Source organism: Notechis scutatus, chromosome 4 (assembly GCF_049901735.1).
Source record: "Notechis scutatus isolate UNSWTSFEM ecotype Mainland chromosome 4, rNotScu1.2, whole genome shotgun sequence".
NCBI classification, from domain to species: domain Eukaryota; kingdom Metazoa; phylum Chordata; class Lepidosauria; order Squamata; family Elapidae; genus Notechis; species Notechis scutatus.
Window position 1 is genome coordinate 127,250,026 of NC_142012.1, and position 25,862 is coordinate 127,275,887.

Consider the following 25,862-nt stretch of genomic DNA (forward strand, 5'->3'; position numbering starts at 1 on the left):
TACAAAACAATAACAGTTTAAAACATACAAGTGCACAAGTAGTCTGGACTAAAACAATAAACAGTAACAAATCAAACCAAATAGAGGCCATACAAATATATTAACTGAAGGTCTGAGAGCAAAGCCAGTTTTTAAAGTACTTTTTAGAATCCTAGGAATGTCCATATCTCTGGGGATGCTGTTCCAGAGAGGCCATGACAGAGAAGACACACTTATTTATTTAGAGTATGGACTTGCAACATATATTAACAATTTTCCTAGATTAAAAAAACAATAAAAATCACATACACACATGTGTGTATTCAGATACCAATATCTGGGCCATCTAACCATTGACATGAAGCATCATTTATATGAAAAAAAAATCAGGTACTTGACCAGTATATGCCGTCAGCTTACAGCCAGTCACAATGTAATCCATAGTTTGATGTGGGACTCCACAGTCATGCTGAGAGGAAGATGGCTCATTTATACAGTGAGTTCATGGCAGCAAAAGTCCTGTAGGATTATCATATTTAATAGAAGAAATCTTGAGTATACCCACTTCAGGTATATTTGATGATTATTCAAAGTCCTCCTTGGTCACAACTGAAACCTGCTCCAAACTATCACAGCCACTAAGATTGGAAAGGATTGAGATGTTTTGCCCCATCCAGACTTGAACAGCCTTCAGACATTGATTAATAGCTCAACACCTTCACCTGCACAGCCTGGGGGTGGGCTATAAAGTTTGATATCATTAGTATACTGATGATATTAAAACCCTTAGCCATTAGTTTCATACAGATATTAAATTGGAAAAGGAAGAGTGTCAACTCCTGACGCATCCCATAAACAAGGGACCACAAGCACAACTCCCCTCCACTATCAACATCAATTGAAATCAAATTCTGAGGAAGGAAGTGAAACAGTACAACACAGTGCCTTCCACTCCCAACCCTCCCAACAGTCCAGAAGAATACTGTGTATGGTATCAAAAGCCACTGAGAGATGAAGGACTACCAGAATGGATGCATCACCTCATCCAAGCTTTTATATAGACTGTTGATCAAAGACCGTTTGAACATGTGTAATTGTTTTATAACTGATAAGAAAACAAGATAACTCTAGGGGGCAGAGTGAGGTATCCTTCAAGGTATGAAAATATCATGCACATATTCCTTGAAAGGCAACATAGTAGCTTTTCTGCCAAAGCTCTGGTTCTTATTCTAACAAGCTAATCCTATACTTGCTGCAGATAGTAAGTATGTGATACAGTAAAAGGACATACTGTAAATGAGATGTTATATTTCTCCATATGGAAGTTGGTAACTCCCCTGTCCTGGAAAGGAACTGTTTATGTCTGGTTGTGAATGCCCAGTTACAGGATTATATTAAAAATGCAAACTGTAAAAATAAAGTCCTCTAAGAAGACTTGTGGGGGAGGGGAATGCTTTTTAACCTACAAGTTCAAATTGAAAACTTCAAAAAAAGTTTGATAAAAAAACAAGAGTTTTAAATCAGCCTAAAGAGGATATTCAGGCAACTGTAGCCAACTCAAACTCAAAACTGGATGGATTGGAATCTAAATTGCTGTTGGCTAATTTCAAGGAGAAGGAATTTGGTTTTGAAACTGCAGATTCATTTGAGAAGGCTGAAGGAGATACAAATTCTATAGATCTGGAGTTAACAGAATTGATGAATTGGATTTTCTTAAGATTGATGGTTATTGGGGAATGTATTTATTATATCTACCTGGAAAACAATTTGTACTGGACTGTTTAGGGAAAATGGGTTGACAACAGAGATCCCACATTAGCTCAATTGCTGTCATTCTATTCATATCCCTAAAGAGCTGGATGCAAAAGATGAAGGATAGCAAAACAGGAGGAACTAACCAATCGCTATTATGTGCTGGACATGCAAAATCAGGACAGCACTATTCAATAGTGAGAAAGAGGCAATAGAATCAACTATTTGGTAGATTCAAAGAATAGTAAATTCAAAGATTGTGGATAGCACTTTCATTTTTAGCAGTGGAGAAAGGTCCTCAGTTAATAGAAAATAGTGAACTGGATGAAACAGAAGAGTCCCCGAGTTATAGTTTTTCTCTCTGACATACTGTTTCTTTGTTTCTAACAGTCAAACCATGACATGGTCTTATAGTGGTTTTAAGTTTTGAGGATATTAAATACCTGTACCTCAAAATCCTTCTGAATAATTTGATTCATCCTAGCAATTTATTTGAGCACTTTTCATAAAATCAGCCTGGTATGTTATAAGGGAATCTCCAAAAGATAGCCTGGATGTAATACATGAATCAGTCCAAATTTTATTTTTGCATATACCATTGTTCACATTCTTTGCTCAACTTAGTACTTATGGCTTTGTTGAATGGAATAAAGAACTAGGAGCCAACTTCAGCCTGTAGGGATGAAGCTGATGAATGCACAAGATGGGTGCGGTAGGAGTAACTATGAGCCAAAGAAAGTGAGACATAAGGACTTTGTAAGAGAAGAGCCCTGGAGCTTTGGAATCAGAGACAGGAAAATGCAGCTGGCATTTCAGAAATGTCAGACCTAAGGGTTCCATAATCTTGGCTCATTGCACCACAATCATGTGGTTTAAAAGTGGAGAATAAAGACATCATTTTCTTTTTCCTTTCTGGTTTCTTAATCTTTCAAGAACGTTTAATACTTTCCACTGCAACATAGCAAGGCCAAAGATGAGATCAACGTTTCTGTTAATGTCAAGGGCGTTGGTCTTTTGTTTAAAACCTCCTCCTCAAACCGAACTTCACAAGAATTCCCTCCCTAAATCCCAGGACCCTCAGAGGCGATTGACTGCGGCTCTTCTCAGGCAGGACAAGCAAAGATCAGACTTGACGGGACGCAGAAAAACAATCCCAGGCGGGAGCTGCGGGGGCTGGCGCTCAAATGAGTCTCTGCCCTCTTGGCAGGGAAATACCACCGCCTCCTCCCCTCCCCATCTCCACTGATGTGCGCTCTGTGGGCGCCCCTTTCGTAGCGCGGAAGGGACGGGAAAAGAAGCCGAGCCTCTCGCGGCCAGAGGGTGGAGGAAGGAGGAGGGTCGAAGCTGAAGAGAGCCTTAGAATGGGCGAGGGAATCGCCTCGGCGGCGGGTAGGTGCGAAAGCTCCTGCCACGGCTGTCTCTAGCCCCTGCGTCCCCTTTTGGGTAGTAATTGTTGCTCTCGAATAACAGAGGAGGAAAGTGGCGCCGAAAAAGCCAACTCTCCTTTCTTATCCAGAATCTGGCTAGAACTGTGCTGGATTTTCGTTGGATCGGGTTGGCGTTGGCGGGCGGGCGGGCGGCCCGAAGCGCGGAAAAAAGCTGTAAGGGAAAAGAGGGAGCGGCCCGGGACGAAAAAATAGAGACACTTCGGAGATTTCGTGCATTTCGAGTATCTCTTGGAAAAACTGGAGACCTACGACCCCAGCTGAACGGGTGACAGTAGAGGGTCAGGAAGAGAACGGATAAGTACTTTTAACTTGCAGTGGAGGGGTAAGGGAAAAGAAATTGACTAGTCCCACGTCCGGATGATTTCTGAGCTCTGGTAATCGTTTTCGACCTCAGTCGCAATTTCAGTAGAGTGTTGTGTAGGTAATCACTGCAGCAGCCAAAGTTACGAAATGAGCAAATCCTGTTAAGAAAGGTAGGCGAAAGTGGAGTGCCGACCTCCGGGAGGGAAAAAAAAAAAAAGAATATAAGTCCATATTGCTGTTACTGGGCTGTTTTGAACAAACTGCCCCTGTGATTTGAATACAGTAAATGATGCAAATCCTCTTGTCAGAACCATTGAATTGTTTTGCTGGAATAGGGCTTTACTTGGTTTCCAGGCCTTGGGTGCTATTATGTACTTTGTGTAAGGAACCTGAGTGACATAGAGAAGTGCTAGGTGCTATGCAGGATATAATACAGAAGTGCGTATGTGGTGGGGAGATTCCAGAGACAAGGGCAGTCAAATGCACTGAAAATAATATATGATCATGTAGATGTTAGCTGCTGCTTCTGCTAGAATTACTCTAGATAGCTTTGCTGAATGCAGGTGTTACTTAAAGACAAAATACTCCCTGATATAGCCAGGGCTCTCCAACCTTGGCAACTTTAAGACTTGTGGACTTAAACTCCCAGAATTCTCAGAATGCTCCAAGCCAAAAGTGCACTTTGGTTGTTTTAGCTTAGGATGTCAGAACCCAGCTAGTGTTGTTTGTAATTCGAGATTTATAATGTAGTATAAACCAGCTAATTCAGTAATAAGTAACTTATAATCAGATATGTTTGATCACAGCCATAGAGAATCTGTGCTAACTTTTGCTGTTTTTGTTATATACCAACCATTTCCCTTCATTTTGGATGGAAATCTCTAATCATCTTGGCTTCATTTTTAGGCCAATGAATCACTGCAGTTGAAACTATCTGCTGATCATTGCTAGACTTTAGGAAGCATTGCCCTAGAGAACTTACTTAAGTTAAAGTCAAGACTTTAAGGCAAGATTTACAACAGGAGTAGATTCTGTAGGGTCATATTAATTAGTCCTTCATAACTATAGCATAACAGAAGGTCAACTACGTTGTCTTTTTATTTACAGAAAGAAGAAAGTGTCAGAACCCTGAAAATGGTTTCATGGCTATGATAGCAACTTTAGATGCCATGGTGGGGATCCAAGGATCAGGGAGAAAGAGAAAATGAATGAAATTGCAGATGATTCATCTGTGAGCACAGCCGTCCTATCTGTCTCCAGAAAATGAGTACAAGGAGGAAATAGCAGCTGCAAATTTGCTTGCTGTACCCAAACAGCAGAGCTCAGTGTTCCCTTTGCTGCTTTTCAGTATCTGGTAGCATTGTAGAGACAGGATATGTTACTATTTATTGTTTGTGTTTAATCAAGTCGCCTCACCAGCAACAGCTGCTGATCGGCTGCTTTTCTTTCAAAATAAACACGATGACATTAAGGATGCTTTTCTAAAAATGTGTGCAATTACTACTTAACATAGATTATTCGAATGGGTAAGAATACATTTAATCCATGAATAGTGGGAAATGAAATAAAAGAGGACTAGATGCATGAAGTCTATCAGATAAAGGTAATCTAAAATATGTTAGAATACTGTAAACACATACTATTATGGCACAGTAAATCAGATCTAGATCTTGGAGAGAAAGTTCAAGTTGTACAGCTACTTAGATGCTTGGCCAAGCTACTTATTAACTTTCAGTACTTTATGTGCAAAAAGAAAAAAAGTTCACATAACCAGATTCTTGGGAATAAATTAGAATAAAATCTATAAATTAAAATTTAAGATTTACATTGCTGTATTATTAGAATAATGTGTTTAATTGGCCGGCTAGGAGCCAGAAGACTATGAATTCAAGTTCTGACATCATGAAAGTCAACTGGGTGACTTTGGGCCAGTCACTCTCTTTCACCTCACCTCACCTCACAGGGTTGTTGTGTGGAAAATTGGAGGAAGAACTTGACTTGCTTTATAAAATACCATAAAAATAATAAATGCAGAATATTAATAAAACAAATAATCTTAATGCTTGAATCTTATAAAATTTATAGAAGTATGAACTTTACCTTAAATTAGTAAGTAATGGGCATGGTAATAGTAAACAAAAGTAGATGTCATTCTGATGCTGAAGATTTTTAGATCAATAGAGTACGTATATATTCAATAACATATTATGATGGCTTATTTATTTAAAATCATAATTGCACAATACAGTATACATTTCCTTATAAACTCTGCCTTTCTCAACTGGGGCTCCACAGAACTCTAAGGTTCTGCAAGAGATTTCCGAGAAAGGTCTTTATTAAAATAAATAAACATCAGTTTTTGAACTTTGTAGGCCATGCAGTGCCAGTGTTTGCAGTGGTGTGAATTTTTACATGCTACAATTCAGTGACTGACCTGTCAATTTACTATTGTTGTATAAAGTATGGATTGTATAAATTAGAAGTAAATTATGTTGTGAAATTTTTGTAATTTTTATATACAGGTTCCTTGAAATCTGAAAATTATTTCAAGGGATACTTAAAGGTAAAAACTTTGTTGAAGGTTGCTCTAAGCTCTTATGATAGTGGCTTTTGTGAAAACAGGTTTAAAGTGAAAGTGCTTTATGTGCACTTCTTCACTGAGTGAGAGATTATCAGCCGATAAACATACCTCACTGATAATCCTAATACAGTGTTATTACCTTATGCAGTTTTCAAACTGAGATGTGATCTGAAATGTTACTGGTATTCCTATCTGTAAAACAGCCCGATAGCTTGATGAAATTGCTGGGTAAGTTTTTCTGGCAATATTTTTTATCAGTATACTGTGGATTAAAGTTGATATTTGCATTAGTCAGTGCAGCCTGTGGAAAAAGCTAAATTAAATGATTTATTCTAATGTCATCTATGAAAATATGACATCCAGTACAGCATTTAGAAGTGTAATCTGAGATTCTACAGAGAAGAGAATTGTAGAATTACAGATATTCTGGGCAGTTATAGGACAGCTGTTTCCTGTCCTGACTGTTTTGTATATGGCTTAGATAAATGTGTAAATCCTATGGGAACCCTCTGGTGCCTCAAATGAGATACTTCCCTCTCCCCAAAACCTTACCCCTTATTTTTATCTTTCTACAGTGAAACTTGGGGAACAATTGTTCTCTATTTCATTTGTAGGCAAAAGGCAGTTATAGTTTCTATGTACAGAAGGAAGCTGAAATGATAGCTTCTTTTGTTGCTTTCTAGGTAGAAAGGGAGTATACCTTTGGGTATAAGGTGAGTGGAGCAGTCTGCCTTCTCAGCTCAGAAGAGCTCAGAAGCCATTTTCAGCCTCCATCTTAAAAAGATGAGGAGTGGCAAGAAATTAATCTCTCTACCTCTTGAATCATCGAGGCAGCAGGTTGTCTGTAGATGTTGGTAGTAATAGTTGTCATGACTGGGAAATGAAATCTGGATCTTAGAAAAGAGTAATTTTCACGTCTTCATTTAGCAAACAAACTAAAATTAATTCAACTCTAGGTGCAATAGCTATTAGCTATTAAACTAATTTATATTTGATTTATTTGTTTTATCTACTAATTATTTTATTTGTAACCCACATGGCTTAATGGTTATTATCTGTTGCCTTTGCATAAGGTATCTGATTGGAGAGCAGATAGTATTAGCAAGTAATGTAGTTTTCAATCATTAAATCTGTATTAGAAAGGAAATAGATTTAAAAAAATCTTTTTTCCATATACTTTTTTTTCATATACTCCATATACTCCAGTTACAGTACATGGAAGATTTTTTAAACATGTATTTCTCCCATTAATGATATAAATTGGTAGCATTATCTTGGCACTAGATAAGGGTCAACAGAATTCAAGAGGAATTGGATTTGGTCTGTTTGTGCCAGGTAGAGATTCTAGACTGATTCTTGTTTTGACTTTGTCCCCACGTTCTGCCACTCCTTCTCTTGCAATGGTTATCTAAAGTTAGTAGCAGTATCTAAAGTTAGGCTTGAAATTTGTTTACTAACAACATTTATTATTGCAGGCATCTTCCCCACCAATGAAGGAAGTGGATCATTTGACCACATTACATGCTTTTATCTTCTCCATGAAATCTGAAGTTCAGAGAAAGTTTGGACAAAACATTCAAGATAAAGTTTTTCCCTCATTTTCTGAACAAGTGGATTTAACGTTCTTCATTTTTACTTCTAACATTGTTATTTAGAGAAGAGAACAATTGTTCATCACTACAACATTTTTAGTCTGGGAATATTTACTATTATCTAAAAGACAATCATACATTATATTGGTCATTTAAATTTTTTGTAGATTATTGTCTGCAATCTTTTAATACAGATTCTTGACAATGCATTGATTTTACTACATTTTTAACACAACCACCTCAATGTTTATTGATGTACGAATATGAGATTTAAAGTGGGGTAAATTGATTGCTCTCTTAAGCCATTTCAGAGTGCAATAAATTGAAATTCTGATTATGGCAGCAAGCTATAAAAGAGTAATAACAACAGTGAATTGTTACAGCAGTGCTATAATAGATAATCAGCTTCAAAATGTTGTGCATTATTGCACAGGGACATGTCAAGTATTCAAACAAGGAATTATGTGCATAGTGGCCCACCACAGTGTTTGTGCAAAATTACTTAAAGTTTCTACACCTAATTTTAGAAATTCAGATTTGACCCACAGATTTTCAATGCCTGAAAATTCCATTGCTTTGCCTGGGGATGAAGATTATCATCAGCTCCTTCCTAGTAATCCAAAACTAAAAAAAGGATCTTCTGTTCAAAGCAGTGGAAATCTAAAAGATATCACTGAAGAAGCCATAAATCTTGCTAGTGGAAAAATAAAAGAATTCTCATTTGAAAAACTGAGAAATTCTTCAAACCAGGCAAACTATAGAAAAGGAAGAAAAGTTAAGTCAGACCAATTCAGCAGAAGATCACTAGATTTTGACTTGATCAGTGGATCTTTCAGCAGTGATGAAATTTTTTCCCCTCCTAATGGCGTTCTAAATAATTGTTCCCATGAAGAAAAATGGCATGTCAGCAGCCCATCGGTTAAGGAAAGTGGGAGTTCTATAGTTCCATTGCCTATAGAAACTTTTCCTGATGGCAATTTTATAACACAAATTTTGGAAAAGCACAAACTGGATGGTTCTTCCAGTGGAGATATTAAGATGTGCTTAGATATCTTGCTAAAATGCTCAGAGGACTTGAAGAAGTGTACAGATATAATAAAGCAATGCATTAAGAAGAAATCTTCAGGAAATGTCAATAGTGGAAACAATAGTGAGTCCTTGGGCAATTCTGAAATAATCTATATGAATCTAATGACAAGATTTTCTTCTTACCTAAAACAGTTGCCTTTTGAATTTAGACATCCTGGTGACATGGTAGAACTGATTAATAGTTTGTCTGCTTTGGAGCAATCTCATTTCTCCCCAATATTTGGCAATGAGCAACCACCAAGATATGAAGATGTTGTCACTTCTGCATCATCTGTAGCAAAGCAATCATTTCCCTCTAACTTAAAGAGAATTCAGGATAATAATGATGCAGATTCCTCAACCAACCTTATCCAAATCCCTAGTGTAGATGCATTGCAGAACAATATAGATTCTAGAAATGATTCTCATGTACTACCTCAGTTACAATTTCAAAATCCTTCAGATTGTGTTTTTCCCACAGAATCTCTATATATTGTAGAAGAATCAGATGGGAAAAAAGTAAGGGGAGGTGCATCAAGTGTTCAGAGTAGAACAATAAGCGGAGATTCAGAGAGCAGCCAGGAGCGAGCTGAATTGCTAAATCCTTCTTTAGAACTTACTAAAACTTCACATAATGTTACAGAGCCTCTGTCAAAGGGTGATCACTCCATTTTAGCAGATTCCATTGATCAAACCTTGAACTATAATGTTCAGGTCTCTAAAGAAGAGCTTAGAAAAAACAATCAAGAAGAGATAGATAAACTTTTGTTGGATTTGGAGAATTTTTCACAAAAAATGGAAATTACACTGAGAGAAACTACGGTGGAGCAGACTGATTCTAGATATTTGAAAAGTAGTGATTTAACCAGTGAAGACAAAGGCAAAGATTGTTTTTCTGAAGACAAAAGTGTGTCTTCTTCCTTATCAAAACTTGTAGAAATCAATGGTCATAAAATGGATGAAGATGACAAAACTCTTTTATTGCGTATTTTGGAGAGTATTGAAGACTTTGCCCAAGAACTAGTAGAATTCCAATTGGGCAAAGGAAGCCTATCAAAAGAGAAAGAAGTGATGCATATTCTTCAGGAAACTTTAGCCACACCTTCCACCACAGTTGACAAGCAGAGCTACATAGATACAGCGAAGAAAAAACCCGTGTCGCCATTAATTCAACAGATGCCAGAGGTTATCAAGGTAAGATTATGTGATTTTTTTCACTTAACAGTTGAGCCCATTCATATAAAAATACTGCTCCATGGAAATACTGTAACATAGAAAATTATTTACATTGAATGTCCTTGAATGTTTTACTCTTTATTGTAGATTTAAGATTTCTTGTGCACAATACAAAAATAGCTTGTCATGTGTGAAAACCACCCAGAATTCACTGGAATTGAGAGGCCAATAAATTTAAGTAAATTTAAAAATAAAATTAAAGCACAGGTAAAACTGCTGTTAATGATTTGAATGACACTTTTAGAATAAAAGTGCTTATATTCATTTCACTTCCATTTTTACATAATGGTTGGTTGAAAGAATTATTAATTATCCCATTTTCAATCCAAATTTTCAAAAGGAAACAGGAAAAAAAAAGTTCCTGCCATTTTTAAATGATAATTTTTCCAATATGCCTGTTTTTCATGAGAACTGAAATCAGTTTTAATACTTCCCCCAAAGGCCCAAATATGTCTACCTCTCCCTCCAATAGGTCTGTTAAATCAAGATTTCATTTATATCTAGGATATCAAAGGATGGCAATTTGCATAATCAGTTTTTTTTTTTGTTCCTACATGAAATTAAATACATTTTCTGGGTTTTAAATACTGTACCAATTTTGGTAGCTCCATTCTTAATCTAATTTAAAAAGCACACTTTTTAAAAGTTCTGATCCTACTAGGAAAGAGGTCTATTTTAAAGTGTTCTTGTCTTATCTCTAAAAATGTAAGGAAAATATTTAACAGCATAATAGTTCTCCTTTGGACAGAAGGAAGCTGTATTTTTTACCACATGAAAAATAAAAAATAAAAGAAACTTCAATTTTTTTACTCTAACCAGAAAAATCTGTGCTGTTATGGTGGCATCTAAAGATTATGGTTTTGATTTCAGTTGAGATTGGTAGCTAAATTTGCATCTAAAATTTCACCATAGAACATCATAAAATACGTACCTTGGAAGGTGATATATTTAGCTACTGCTGCAATAAGTCTAACTTTAGCACCACTGCTAGTAGTGGGGTGGATGCCTCCCTTCCCATAATACCTCTGCTCTATTACCAGCCAAGGACAGATTGTCTCACTGTCATATAGCCAGCAGGGACAGATTCTGGTGTAGATTATACTTCTTGATAAATAATTGGTAAAAGGCATCCAGAGATCTTTGTGCTTAGGGATTCTTTGAATATCAAAAAAGAGAGTCCACTGGCCTTGGGATGAGATATAGGCAATTCTTTCTGAGAATAAAAAGACAAGGTATGTTTCACTTAGAACTTCTTGAACCCCTGCCCCCTCTCATACAATCAAATCAAGAAAATAGTTGAAGTGATACCTCAAAAGGACTTTACATCTGTGCTGGGAAGAATAATTTTCTGAGGAAGTAACAAAAATGATGATCAAGGATAGATCTCTGCGAAGGGATCCTGATTTACGAGGAGAGTTAGCTTTCCTTGCAAAAGGCTGTGATTTTGTTCTTCCATCACGGTTCAAGAAGAGGTTGAAGTCATTCCAGCAAGCCCAGGTTTGAATGTGCTTTACTTTTTCTTCTTATTTGTTATCTCTGGTTTAGGTCAGTAGTTGGAATGGTTTCTTTGCTTAGGCTTCTCTATTTTCAGAAGGTTATTTGGGCCAGATACCTATTGGTTTAAAAATAGGTCTTCCAAGATTAGTACATAAATACCTTGTTGGTAAATAAAAGGAAACAGGTATTTTTTTTCCTTTTGGTATTTTCTTCTTGAAGGCGAAAATGTTAAAATAAATAAATATTATTAGTAGAACATGGTAACAAATTGACTTCTGTTTTTTTTTTAAAAAACAACAACAAATGGTTCTGAGCATTTCCATGTATTGTGCATGTTACCAGCAATGTGTGACAAACTAGAACTGTATAGAATGTGTAAGAAATCTATTAAATGTGTGACTTTTTTAGGCAAAGTATGAAATGTATGTATTATTTTAATATATACTTTCCCTTGGCATTATATATAATACCTAGGCATTGTATAGAATGATAAGAACTATTTAGGTAAAGTATGAAAAGCGAGTCATGAAAAGGGTTAGAGTTAAGGTTAGGATTAGGAACCTAACCCTTTATTGAAAAGATGTATATGAAAATGAAAGAAAAAATGCAAAATAAAATACAATATTTTCTTACTGAAAAATATAAGAGAAAAAAGCGCCAGTATTGACCTACATGTTGCAACAAGGAAGGTTAGAATCACATTTTTGTGGGAGTTTTTCATACTTTGCCAGTTTGTCTATTGCCATTGCATAGAATGTCTAACAAATGTGTGAAACATTAAATATTTTATACTTTGATGTCCCATTTCTGGCACTCTATGGATTTCTATAAAATGCCTTATTTCACACATTGATAGTAACATACATTTTGTACCACATTTCAAATGTATGGGGGAACAAATGCTGACTATTAAAAGTAAGGTGACTAAGGAGATTGAAGTTGTTCCCAAATGATATTCAATTAAAAAATAAATGAAAAGATTTAATAGTATAAACAGTGTAAAATGGTTCAAAATAAATGTCAAAGAAAACTAACCCCTTGCACTACCCCTTATGGGGAAAAGTAAAGGAAACAAGGGAATGGACAAAACACACCATAAAGACATAAGTAGCAGGGAGCTGTAAAAAGGAAGAAGTGCTTCTTTAAGAATGTTTTTAAAATATACTGTACAGTAGCAGTACAATAAATGCAGCGTTTACAAGAATTGCAGTATATACAGCTCAAGTATTTAATCATATAGGATGAATTGTCAATTGATACCTAAAATTTCAAAATGTTTTAATACTGTTGTACTTTTTTGAGAAATAAGACTGTTCTGTATATACACACCTTGTTGATTTTTATTTTTTTTACTGTAACTTTGTTTTGTTTATTGGAAAAACTATTTTTGTACCTTCTTTGTTCAAATTTTATTGCATAAAAATTGTAATTTTATTAACTTTTAGGTCCAAAATAAGCAAGATAAAAAACCGGTGACACCATCTCTAACTCCTACAAATTCAACAATCACCCCACAGTCTCTACTGTCTACAAATAAAGAAACTGTTGGTGCTCCCTTGTCCATAAACATTCCAACTTTCTATTTTCCCTATGGACTTCCGAATATCTGCAATAATCATGATGAAATTATTACAAAAGTTGAAGCAGCCTTTTCAGAATTTGAAGATAAGAAAGTTCCCTATAATGAAATGGGGAAAATTATAAAAGTAAGCATAATTATCTTTTGAATTTATGGAGTATTCAAAGCTGGAATCTCTTTTATAATATAACTAAAAATAATAATTTATTAAAGAATAAGGAAGGTTTTGGATGAAGCATATTTTAATTTTGTGTTTATGGCATGAAGCCATGAATGAATGCAAATTCTGGTATCCAATAATGACATAAACTCACATCAGAACAAGAAGTGTTGGTCATTGAGTAAACACTAGAAGATCCTTTGTTTAGACTAAGAAAAATCTGAACATCATAGGTTTAGCTTAGAACTGGAGAATTATGAGGGAAGCAATATCTTCTAGATCAGGGGTCACCAACCTTTTGGACCTCAGGACCACCAAACTCATAATTTTAGATTCCAGGGACCACTAACCGGTTCTGTGGGTGTTGCATAGTTTGTGGGTGTGGCTTGGTCATGTGACTGGCTGGGCATGGCTTGTATGTAAATATTATACATATTTATATAAATATTGAATTTTTTATAAAAAAGAGAAACTTTTACCCAAAATCAGGCAAAGCAGGCAGATTGAGCTGCTCACAGAATCACAGATTCATTCAGAGATCTATCTATCTGCCATTGGCTAGCTCAGTCTGTCACATAAAATTTGCTTGCAAGCAAACTCATAAAATTTGCTAGCAAGAAAACTCACAAAATTAGCTCACAACACACCATGCATGTAAACATTGATTTTTTTGTTTTTTTAAAAGAGCAACTTTTACCCAAAATCAGGCAAAGCAGGCAGATTGAGTTGCTCAAAGAATCATTCAGTGATCTATCTATCTGCCATTGGCTAGCTCAGCCTCTCAAATTTGCTTGCCGTGAGTCTGCACTGAATTTGCTTGCAAGCAAACCTTCAGTCCTAAGGGAGGTTTGGCTGTGCTGAGCCAAAGATCTGAAGACTAGCTAGAAAGCAAGAAATCCAACCATTTCCTGCTTCCTAGCTAATCTAAATCTCCCAGCAGAGCAGAACAGATGATGGTTGGAAAAAAAGAAAAATAGCAATTTAGCAGGCAAGTTTACCGTGTAAGGAGTGAGTGGGCAGGGAGGGTTCCCATGGGCCATGTGGCCGTGCATCCTTGTGTTTCTGCGCAGCCTGGATTAATTGCTTTGTGGGGGTGCTCTGGGACTGAGATTTCTCTGTGGCCCACCAAAATTTTCTCTGCGGCCTACCGGTTGGCGACCACTGTTCTAGATGAAAGGTACTTTTGGGCAGTATATAATAAAACAACCTATACATTAAAAACAACAGGATAACATCCCTAGATTTATCATCTTCACCATAGGTAAAAATTTCTAAATGAATTTTAATATAATTTTCATAAAAAGTTTAAATAATAATTCAAATAATAAAACCATAAATTAAGCAATAAGTCTGTAAGATTGAACTCAATCATATAGCACACTGCATATCGGTTGCCTGGGTTTTATTTTCCAACATGTTTTAATAAAATGGCTAGAGAAAAATAATGTCTTTTCCTGGATATTAACAATATTTTGTTTTATGCTTTTTACAGATATGTGGCTGTCCCCTATACTGGAAAGCCCCCATGTTCAATGCATCTGGAGGAGAGCAGACAGGATTTGTATCTGTACATTCATTTGTGGCCATGTGGAGAAAGTGAGCAAGTGTAAAAATATTCTCTTAAAACAGGGATCTCCAACTTATTTGTGCCCTAGGTATTTATAATTTTGAAGGCATGTCTAGGGTACTACTGCTAGTTGCCATGATAATTATATGCAAATAGAATGCTCCTTTTTTCTATGTATTTATGAGTGTATGAAATTCTTTCTTTCTACTTCCTTGTCTGTTTTATCTATTGCATTTAACAGGATTCCCTAACTTACCCTGATGAGGTTTCCTAAACCATCTCTCGCCTACTCCAACCTTTCTGCTGAGATTCTTCCACTTTCCCTCAGTCTTTCCTCTTCAATCCTTCTGCTGGGATTCTACATTTCAGCACTGTTTTTCCCAACTCTCTCAACAATCTTCTGCAACCCAGCCACTCCCTCTCCCAGATCTATATTTCTTTCACCCACCACCTACCTTACTCTGCTTTCAACATCTATTTCCCATGGGGCTTCTAATCTCATTGTTGTTTTTTCTGCCTGGGAAAACAGCAGTGTTTTCCAGCACTGTCTAAGACAACTCCATGCTGCTTGAAAGTAGTTTAAGGTCAATAGACACCCCTTTTACATCCATTGATTTCATAATGCTAAATCCTTGTAGAAGAAAATATAATTCAGTGAGGACTTCGCTGAAATTTTTGCACATTTCAGAGCGGGAAATGTGCTTTATTCTCACTTCACAAATTAAGTGGGAAGAAGTTTGGTCTACTGGTTAATGTACCAGCTTAGAAAGTGGGAGATTGTGAGTTCATGTCCTGCCTTAGCCATGAAAGCCAGCCGCGTGATTTTGGATCAGTCACTCTCTCTCAGCTCAACTCATCTCACAGGGTTGTTTCTGTGAAGAAAAAAGGAGGAGGAAGATGGACATGTTTGCTGCCTTGAGTTATTTGTAAATACAATAAGGGCAGGATGCAAATAAATAAATAAAATTGCTTTCTCCATTCTGGATTCACATTATGACATCTTTCTTCTATATGCAAAGCAAATCTGGGTAGTTGTTATGAGAGGAAGCTGAAATATTAGTAAATGAGAGATGGTTCTAAAATAGTGAGATGAAAGTTCCCATCAGTGGGAAAACAAAATGTTTGCAACATCTGTAAAGCTGCATGTTGCAAAAGAAGATACCAATTTTCTTCTAGTTCAGATAAAGCAGCATGAAATTAGAGGGTAGAAAAGGACTGAGCTATCAAACTTAGAAAGCTATGTTTTTGTTCCCTGGAGATATTATTTGATCTATCCAGGGCATGTAGGGCAAAGAAAACTGATTTTACTTTTTTAAGTGAATCAGATTTTAACATATCAGAAATCATAATTGTTTACAGGTAGTCTTCATTTAGCAACTGCCTTGGACAGCAACCATTCACATTTACAATTTTAATGTACAAAAGGCAATGTTTTTCAGTTATTGGTAGATGATTTATCCTACATGAAAGCAGAAAACTCCTATATGATTTTTTTAACTTATTGTTTTGATAATTGTTCCAGCATTTTCAATTTTTTTTAGTGATTTTTAAAAAGTTAGTGTTATAATTTATCATTTTTAAGTTGTTTGATTATATATTGCATTGACAAATCCAGTTTTAAAGGGCAGCATATCAATTTCTGAATCAAAGAAATGTACATTATTAGACATTTTAAAGACAAAAATATACATTTTGATTCCATGATCTTGTGTTAATTTATGTATTTTCAAATAAACCTTTGTACAATTATATAGTACGTCAATAGAAGAGAATATTCTCTTCAACCTTGCTTGTTTGCTTGCAGATATTTCATTATCCAACTATGTAACAATACCACTGCTAGTGAATGTGGAGTTTTCTCCCTATTTATATATAGTAGCTTGTTAAGCCACTGTTCATTTGGGGTGGGGGTTAGGTAGTCCTTGATTAGGGTATTGTTTTCTGCTTGTCTTATGTTAAGGTTGTTTCCTTCTTAGCTTTTTATTGCCTCTTTTGAATGTTTACAACCATTTACACACACCACTGTTTACATACCACTTAGACACCATTCAAAAAAAAATCTTCATAAAGCACTAGCCCTCAACTGGCATTATGTCACTAGAAGTTGTTTTATTCTTTTTAATTAGGCTTTTCCCCCATGAGATTGAGTGTGTGTGTGTGTGTCCAATTCCCCACCTGTGGCAGCTTTTTATTGAATCAAAAAAGGAAGGAAAGGAGGTAGACTACATACTGTACATATTCACATTTTGTAGGAAGTTAGGAGGAGGATGGAGATAGGCCAGATCTGTTTGTTACCAAAGCAACAGGGGGAAAACATGCCTTAAGTCCAAAATAAGAAGAAGGCATGTTCAAAAGACTCAGGTAGAAGCTTTTCTAATTCACAATAGTATTTGGGGGAAAGGGTTGGGGAAAGTACTATCAGACTTGCAAGTTTCTGTTTTTATAGCCAATATTAATAACAGTAGTGTCAACTTTGTGTCAAGTTGATTTTTTGGTTTGGACTAAATAGTGGGGCTGACATACATGCATATGTGCACATAAAATATATAGATATAGCTAGATTTATACTTTATTATGGCCTGGTTATTTATGTAATTTTTATCATTATTGTCATATATGAAACAATAACCTTGCACAAAGGCAGAAATTTTTGAATGTAACATGTAGCTTTGGCTCTATATTATAGATGCCAGTTTATAGCAACCTTGCTCAGTTTGACAGTCTTCTGGATTTATAGACTTTAGGTTCTAGAATTCCCCAGATCTGTCCATTTCTGAAAAATGCCAAGATTGGGCAATGCTAAATGAGGCTGAAATCATAAAATGTTTTTCCTCTTTGGATTGACCGGAATGCTCTTACACAGTTTACTTCTTCTTTATAGGATTCTACACAACTGTCATGATGATGCATCAAAATTTATTTGCCTTTTAGCAAAACCTAACTGTAACTATTTGGAACAAGAAGATTTCATCCCAATACTGCAGGTATGTTTGACCAGTCCTTTAAATTCTAGCCTTAAACTTCCTAATAATAAAAATAGTAGAACCAATTACTGAGATAACTCCCCTTCAATTCAGCTGAAGGCAGGATACAGTGTCCATGATTCTGCACATTTGGATTCTGCAGGGAATTGTGTTTGTTAGCCTGTTTGGGCCCTTCCAGAGCCAAGATTCTATGATTCAGTGCAGAGGTGGTATTCAGCAGGTTCTGACCAGTTCTGGAGAACCGGTAGCGGAAATTTTGAGTAGTTTGGAGAACCGGCAAATGCTACCTCTGGTTGGCCCTGCCCCCATCTATTCTCCACCTCCCAAATCCCAGCTGATTGGCTGGGTCTCCTTTTGTTGCCTTGCACAGGAGAACAGAGCTGGAAAGCAGGTTAGTGAGGTGGGGAGGGAATGGAGATTTTGCAGTATCCTTCCCCTGCCATGCCCACCAAGCCATACTACACCCACCAAGCCATGCCCATAGAACCAGTAGTAAAAATTTTTGAATCCCACCACTGATTCAGTGGTGTGATAAAAAAGTAGGGAAAGTCCAACATCCCTCCTTTTCTTGTTTCTTCATAGTTAGAGCAAGTTAGCATGGCTTATCCTGTGATAAATGTTTATTTTACTTTTTCCCTTTAGGTACTATGTTAATTTAAAAGTTTGTGCCGGGTTTTTTTTTAATATTTAATAATGCTGGTGTATTTCAGGATATAGTTGAAACTCATCCAGGATTGACATTTCTAAAGGATGCCCCGGAATTTCATTCCCGCTACATTACTACGGTATGTTGGCTACATGTATAATGTTAGCATTTCTCTATGCAAAGTTTCAGGTTGGCTATTTGGCATTGATTTGTTTCAACTATTTAATTCTTCCTTATCTTTCATATCTGGTTTGCTTTTTTTTTTTTACAAACTTTGCTCAGTTCTTCACAATTATAATAAATTCATAAAATTGTTCTTTGTGGCTGCATATAGGATTCCATATCATTTTTTAAACAACGTTATAGAAATAGTTATCTTGTTTTCCTTTCCAATCTACTTATGAAAGGAATTTAACTGAATGCAATTAATATAGCGGTGTTTCTCAGCCTTGGCAACTGTAAAGAGATGTGGAGTTCAACTCCCAGAATTCCCCAGTGCTCAAATGGCCAGTTCTTATTTTTAAGGCTTTGATATCACTAAACCTATATAAATGATGGACTGTCTATGTCACTGTGATTGGATCAGGCCTCGTAGGGAATTTGCTGGGACTGTGTTTGAAAGTTTTATTTGCACAGGACTGCACGGTAGTGTAAATTCTGATTAATGGTTTGATACGGAATCAGTTAACTTAGATAGGTTGCGGATTTCCCTTCACTGGGTGCATTCAGACAGCCATCTGTTATAGCTATATTAATTTGGATTCCTAAATTGATCAAAGTATTGGACAGGGCTGTTATAGAGAAGATGAGGTGGATTTATTCTCTAGAGCACCTGAGGGCAGAACAAGAAGTGATGGATAGAAGCTCATTAGAGGGAGATCCAACATGGAAATAAGGAGTAACTTCCTGACAGAATGCTTAATCAATGGAACTGCTTGCCTGCCAGAATTGTGGGTGCTCCATTGTTGGAGGTTTTCAAGAAAGCAACAACCATTCATCTGGGATGGTATAAGAGCTCCTGCTTTGGACAGTGGGTTGGACTAGAAGATCTCCAAGATCTATTCCAGACCCATGATTCTATGACTTGATGGCCCTTTCCAACTTTATGAATTGTTTGTTTTTTTCTGATTAAACAAAAAAGAACATAGATCTATGCAACTGTGATGATGATGCATTTAATCTTTAATTTGCCAGTAGTTTTGAGGTGTATATTTAATCTTTTTCCAGGTTATTCAAAGAATATTTTACATAGTGAATAGATCATGGTCTAGAAAAATATCATTAATAGAGCTGAAGAAAAGCAACTTTCTGCAAGTATGTTAATTTTTTGTATCCATATGAACAATATTGTATTTTAAAATATTTTTATTCCCACAAAATATTCAGTGTATTTTGCAATTCAGTTAGTAATAAAAATGTTATGCATTCTGGGAAGATAGGCTTATTTTAAATATGAGGGGAATACTAGAGTAGACATACTCTACTAAGAGTATGTCTACTAAGTAGACATACTAGATAGGAAAATTCTAGTAATCTGTTACTGGTTACTAGAATTCTTCTATCTAGTATTGGCACAATTAAATAAAAATGTAGGCTTCTGTTAAATATACCAGGTTCCTGGTACTTTCCTAGCATCTTTTTATGTCGAATTAATCCATTCTTATCTTTTCAGACTCTAGCTCTCTTAGAAGAAGAAGAAGACATTAATCAAATAACTGATTATTTTTCCTATGAGCACTTCTATGTTATTTATTGTAAATTCTGGGAATTGGACACTGATCACGATCTGTATATCAATCAGAGCGATTTGGCTAGATACAATGATCAAGGTAAGGAAATGCAAATGCAAAAGAACACATTATTATAAATATACTATGCTTTTGTTCATGTGTGTGTGTATGTGTGTGCTTTTAGATAGACACACAATCCTTATGGGAATTCATTTCCAAATGTAACTTCCTCCATTTTTTTTACTCCTTTTCCTATATAACTTCCTATTTTTTAGTCATTAACTGTCATTCAGAACTGGCTTATAGGAAAACAATCCTTGTATATGGATTGTCACTGCAAAGTATATAAAGCAGAATTGTCAAACTCATGGCCTGTGGGCTGGATGTGTCATGTGCTGGCCACGCCCACACCCGGTTTAGCAAACAGGACAAAAGTCACAATACATCGTGATGACGCCATGACACTGCGAGTTTGACACACCTGATATAAAGGGAAGCTCAAAGCAAATAGTTAAACAAAATTATGTGTTTGCCATAACATTGCAAAGCAAGATAGTGTGATGATTCGTAGTCTCTCAAAATAACCCCAAACCCAGAACATATATTAAAGTCCGGTAAGGCCTTCAACTTAACTTCACTGTTTTATTAGGCACACTTTAAAGTCACAAAAGTAAATAATGAGGCAAACAGAAAACCAAAACAAACCGCATTGATGAGAGTTCCGAAGCAACCCAAGATAACTAATCATAAACTCCAGGAAAATAACTGAGAAAAGTCCATGGGAAGAACGCCAGCAAAGATAAACCTCTTTCAAGGTGAACACTAAATTGACTCCTGCAAATTCTAACTGCACAGTTGCAAACTTATATACATAGCTCCCACCTGCAAGCCATGAGGATGATCATGGTAATCTCCTCTTGAGTAGACCTTGCTTTTCCCTGATCCTCTCCTCCCTGCGTGACCTAGGATGGATAGGGGATGGGCCTGGATCCTCCTCTGATTGCTCAGCCGGCCTCTGCCCTTCCCCAGCCTCCTCCACCACCTCTGGAGCCACATTCCCACTCCCTGTTGGCTGTTCCTCCTCTTCCTCAGAGTCAGTCTCCTCCGGGGCATGACAGACAGATAGTTGAAAATGAAAATAATCATAAACAGAAACTAAATCCAAACTTCTTCATTATTCTCAAATCTTGTAATAATGCTAATTTTTACCTGGAAAATTTGCTTTTATCCTACAGTTAATGGAAGCATGCAAAAGTTCACAATTTAATATTTGTCTGTACGTTTCAAATTCATCACATACTGTATGGATTTATCCTAATGGCTCCTCTACATATTAAAAAGTATTATTGCATTAAAAGATTGAAACAATGACTGAAAGGAATTCAAACCTAAAATAATCATAATAAATTGATGTGTAGTAAAGACATATCAATATATGTAGTATACAGGTAGTTCTCAAGATATAACAAGTACTTTAATGGTGTTCGAAGTTATGACAGACCCTCCCAAAAGTTACATGCAACTCTGTTTCAAACTTACAATGGCTGCATTTGCCCTCACATAGTGCCTCCCTGCATCTCTTTCCCCACCATCCCACCATGATAGTACCCCGCAGCATTTGGGTCTGTTCCCCATGCCTTCTGAAAGCAGCCGTCATTTTCACCACTCAAATAATTCATTGCAGAAACGGCAGCTGCTTTCAGAGCTTTCTGCCTGATCAGCTGGACATCAGGAGATTGCAAACCTCTCCTGGCTTCCTCAAAGGCTAACAAGAGCCAGGAGAGGTTTGCAGTTATTTGATAGCTGGCTGATTGGGGCAGAGGCCCAGCCCACAACTTGGCTTCATCAGGCAAACACAGGAGCTTATTTGGAACCCTCTCTGGCATTGGAACATGACATTGGGCCTTAATCTAGCTAGGCTCTTCCTCCCACTCCCCTCTCCCCCCACATTGAGCTGGTTTTGGCTATGGAAAACTTTTTGCTGCTTGTCTGCCTGCTTTATGGACCCAGCTGAGTGGAGAGCTTCCCAGGGCCTCCCCCCACCTCTGAATGCTCGCTTAATGACCTGTGCATTCATTTAACAGTAGCGTCAGAGAGAATAAGTTGTTAAGCTAGACTGTCTCACTTTATGGTTGTTACCACTTGCAACTGTAATGGACAGACTCCATTTTGGTCGTAGCTTGGAGGACTACCTGTATCTAGGAAAATGCATAATGATAACACTCATGTTGAACTTTGCATATAATTGGATGTTGTTGCATGCATGTAGTAGTCTTATATATCTTATTTTTACAAATGAGATAAACGTTCCTAACTATATCAAACTTGATCGTGTCACATGATGTATCGCAATATATTGCAAGTTTTTTTGCCTTTGCAGAGTGGGCTTGGCATGCATGTGAAGCATCTGGCCTGCAAGCTGCCAGATTGACACCCTACTCTAGTTAATTCAAACAGTAATCTGTTTCTCAAGCAGAGCCTTCTAAACAAGATTTATTGAAGCGAATGGATCAGGTTACAAGAATTTCAGCAATGAAACTATTTTTCATAGGAATCTATTTGTATTCTAGGACCTTTGGGTGGTACTTTTGTAATTCCTTTCCAGTGGTTTTTCTATGTTCTAGCAAGGAGTCAGATCTTTTATCAATAAAATGTGAGCTTTAGGTAGGTAACTTTTACATAGCTGTCTCCCGATCAGCCTACAAACTACCCCTCACACTTTTGGTTTTTTTAATTTACAGCTTTGTCAAGCAGAATTATAGAAAGAATATTCACTGGAGCTGTTCTTAGGTAAGTAGTAACATAAAGGTAAGATGGTAACATTTCAAAAAATTGAATTTTGGTTTAAATTACTTAGGGTTTTGAGGGGGGGGTCATGGTTACAAATAGCTACTCTACCATAGTTTTCTCTCCTCTTTGAGAGGCATTCACCACTAACTGTTCCCTAATAGGTTTCAATTCACATTCCTGGTTGTGAAAAGGCATTAATGCCTCATCAGAAGAAGATTCTTCAAAGGCAGTCCTCACAATTATTGCACTAAAAGTCAACCCAGAATCCTGATTTCAAAGTTGTCATGTTAGTAATATTAGGATAAGATTCCAAATCTGTCTTCAGGTTAATAAAACATTACTTTTTCAGGAATTAGGTAATGGATAACCTTAATACATTTTAGGGATAGAAATTTTGTCTTTTATCTCTTTCAAATTGCTCTGTGATTTTTAAAAAATTGTCTCTGGTTATTTTTTAATTAAGGAATTAACTATGTATTTTTATATATTTTAGAGGAAGTCAAGAACAAAAAGAAAACCAGATGAGCTATGCAGACTTTGTGTGGTTTCTGATCTCGGAAGAAGACAAAAGATGCCTCACAAGGTAAAATAAATATCTAAAATATAAAAAGTATGTGATAACTATTTTCTGTATGTGGCTAATTCCTTGCTTAGTTTATTGTACATTGTGTGAGTTTACTCTTGAACTGGTGCAAAAGATAAAAGAAACACAGAATACACCTACCTTCCATGCCTCTCCAGCTTCACTGACTACCAGACACAAAATTAACATGAGAAGAGCTTTAAATAGGAAAGAATTTACCTACAACAGAGTCTTGTATTGTAAAAATTATCTTTATTACTAAAACCTTCTTCCAAGTTATGTATTCTAATGCTCTGCGCAGGGGTGGGATTCTACCAGTTCGCACCTATTTGCTAGAACCGGTTGTTAACATTCCAAGCAGTTCGGAGAACCGGTTGTTAGAAGAAATTACTGGCCTAATCCTGTAAGGAAGGCAGGAAGGAAACATTCTAGGGTTGCTTACAGAAACTGCCTCTCTGTTAACCCTTATTACATTCTTGGCAGGACTGGACTTCCTGTCTCAGGAATGTCTCTGGAGTTTTTTCCCCCTCCTTTGCTGGTACTTTGCTTGTGTAGAGTGACCATTTAAAGTTACAATGGCACTGAAAAAAGTAACTTTTGACCATTTTTCACACTTACGACTGTTGCAGCATCCCCAGTCATGAGAGGCCAGGCGAGGAGATGCGTGCCTCAATGTGAGTGATATTGAGATGGCCACACCCAGCCAATAACATGACCACTAAGCCACGCCCACCACCTAAGCCACACCCACAGAACCAGTTGTTAAAAATTTTGAATCCCACCCCTGGCTCTGCGTGTTGTTTTTGTCATATAAAACTTTTATCAAGCTGCTAAAAATAAAACATCTTTCCACCCAAAACTCTCTCAAAGATACTGAAAGTCAGGTTTAGGATAGGAAAAGAACACAGAATTTTCTACTGAACAATTGAGGGTATTATGTATCTTAGTACTTTGTCCGAACAAGATAACATTTCTAGTGCAACCAGTCATATGGGAAAGTCCAGGCAAAGCTTTATTGTGTACTATGTACATGAAAGTCATCCCAAAAACTCTTGTTACCTGCTGCCATACTATAAAAATGCATCTTGATTCATCTCTTTGTTTTGTAGTATTGAGTATTGGTTCCGATGCATGGATTTAGATGGGGATGGCACACTATCAATGTATGAACTTGAGTATTTTTATGAAGAACAGTGTGAGAGGATGGAATCTATGGGCATTGAGCCGTTGCCCTTCCATGACCTATTGTGCCAAATGCTTGATCTAGTAAAACCAGAATATGAGGGTAAGAGCTATTATATGATATTTTTTTCTTCCAGGTCATTTTGTTCTGTTTTGCTTTTTTAGTAAATTTGATCTTATGATGCTTTAAAGAGTTTTATGTCTTTACAGAAATATGCCCCAAAGTAGCTTTCACACTAGCTTGCTAGTCCTTGCATCTTCAACTTGTTCTCTAATTAATGTGAAAATCACAAAAATTATCCTGATCTACCATAATATGTAATATGGAATTTAGTTAAGTCATTCAGACATTTGAAACTACCTCTACAAATAGATGTGATGGTTAAGCTGCATTTATGAATGTAATTTTAATGGGATAATTTGTTGTAGTTGTTAGTCGCAAAGTTGTGTCCAACCCATCGCGACCCCATAGACAATGTTCTTCCAGGCCTTCCTGTCCTCTACTATCCCCGGAGTCTGTTTAAGCTCACGCCAACGAATTCAGTGACTCCATCCAGTCACCTCATTCTCTGTCATCCTATTCTTCTTTTGCCCTCAATTGTTCCCAGAATTAGGTTCTTCTCCAGTGAGTCCTTCCTTCTCATTAGGTGGCCAAAGTATTTGAGTTTCATCTTCAGGATCTGGCCTTCTAAAGAGCAGTCAGGGTTGATCTCCTCTAGGACTGACCGGTTTGATTGCTTTGCAGTCCAAGGGATCGCAAGTCTTCTCCAGCACCACAGTTCAAAGGCTTCAATTCTTTGGCGCTCAATCTTCCTTATGGTCCAGCTTTCATGGCCATACATTGCAATTGGGAAAACCATTGCCGTGACTATCTGCACTTTTATTGGCAGGGTGATGTCTCTGCTTTTTAGTATGCTGTCTAGGTTTGCCATAGCTTTCCTCTACAGGAGCAAGTGTCTTTTAATTTCTTGGTTGTAGTCCCCATCTGTGGTGATCTTGAAGCCCAGGAAAATAAAATCTGTCACTACCTCCATTTCTTCCCCATCTATTTGCCAGGAATTGAGAGGGCTGGATGCCATGATCTTAGTTTTCTTAATGTTGAGTTTCAAGCCAACTTTTGAACTCTCCTCCTTCACCTGCATCAAGATGGGATAAAAACTCCGTACAAATATGTCATCTATAATG

General features: G+C 36.7%; 1 protein-coding gene across 2 annotated transcripts in view; it reads left to right on the top strand.

Annotated features, from left to right (window-relative positions):
• Positions 1-2,840: 2,840 nt before the first annotated feature.
• PPP2R3A (protein phosphatase 2 regulatory subunit B''alpha) overlaps positions 2,841-25,862 on the top strand; it is a 30,902-nt gene continuing 7,880 nt past the window's right edge. Inside the window, exons 1-11 of one of the 2 annotated variants that reach the window (XM_026686519.2) lie at positions 2,841-3,120; positions 7,539-9,917; positions 12,902-13,162; positions 14,688-14,791; positions 17,644-17,746; positions 18,457-18,531; positions 19,620-19,706; positions 20,065-20,221; positions 22,864-22,912; positions 23,406-23,495; positions 24,605-24,780. In XM_026686519.2, the coding sequence (XP_026542304.1) occupies positions 7,992-9,917; positions 12,902-13,162; positions 14,688-14,791; positions 17,644-17,746; positions 18,457-18,531; positions 19,620-19,706; positions 20,065-20,221; positions 22,864-22,912; positions 23,406-23,495; positions 24,605-24,780 (3,028 nt within the window). In that variant the 5' untranslated portion in view covers positions 2,841-3,120; positions 7,539-7,991. Of the gene's footprint in view, positions 3,653-7,538; positions 9,918-12,901; positions 13,163-14,687; positions 14,792-17,643; positions 17,747-18,456; positions 18,532-19,619; positions 19,707-20,064; positions 20,222-22,863; positions 22,913-23,405; positions 23,496-24,604; positions 24,781-25,862 lie in introns of both variants that reach the window. The other variant, XM_087964864.1, reaches the window with a different exon arrangement.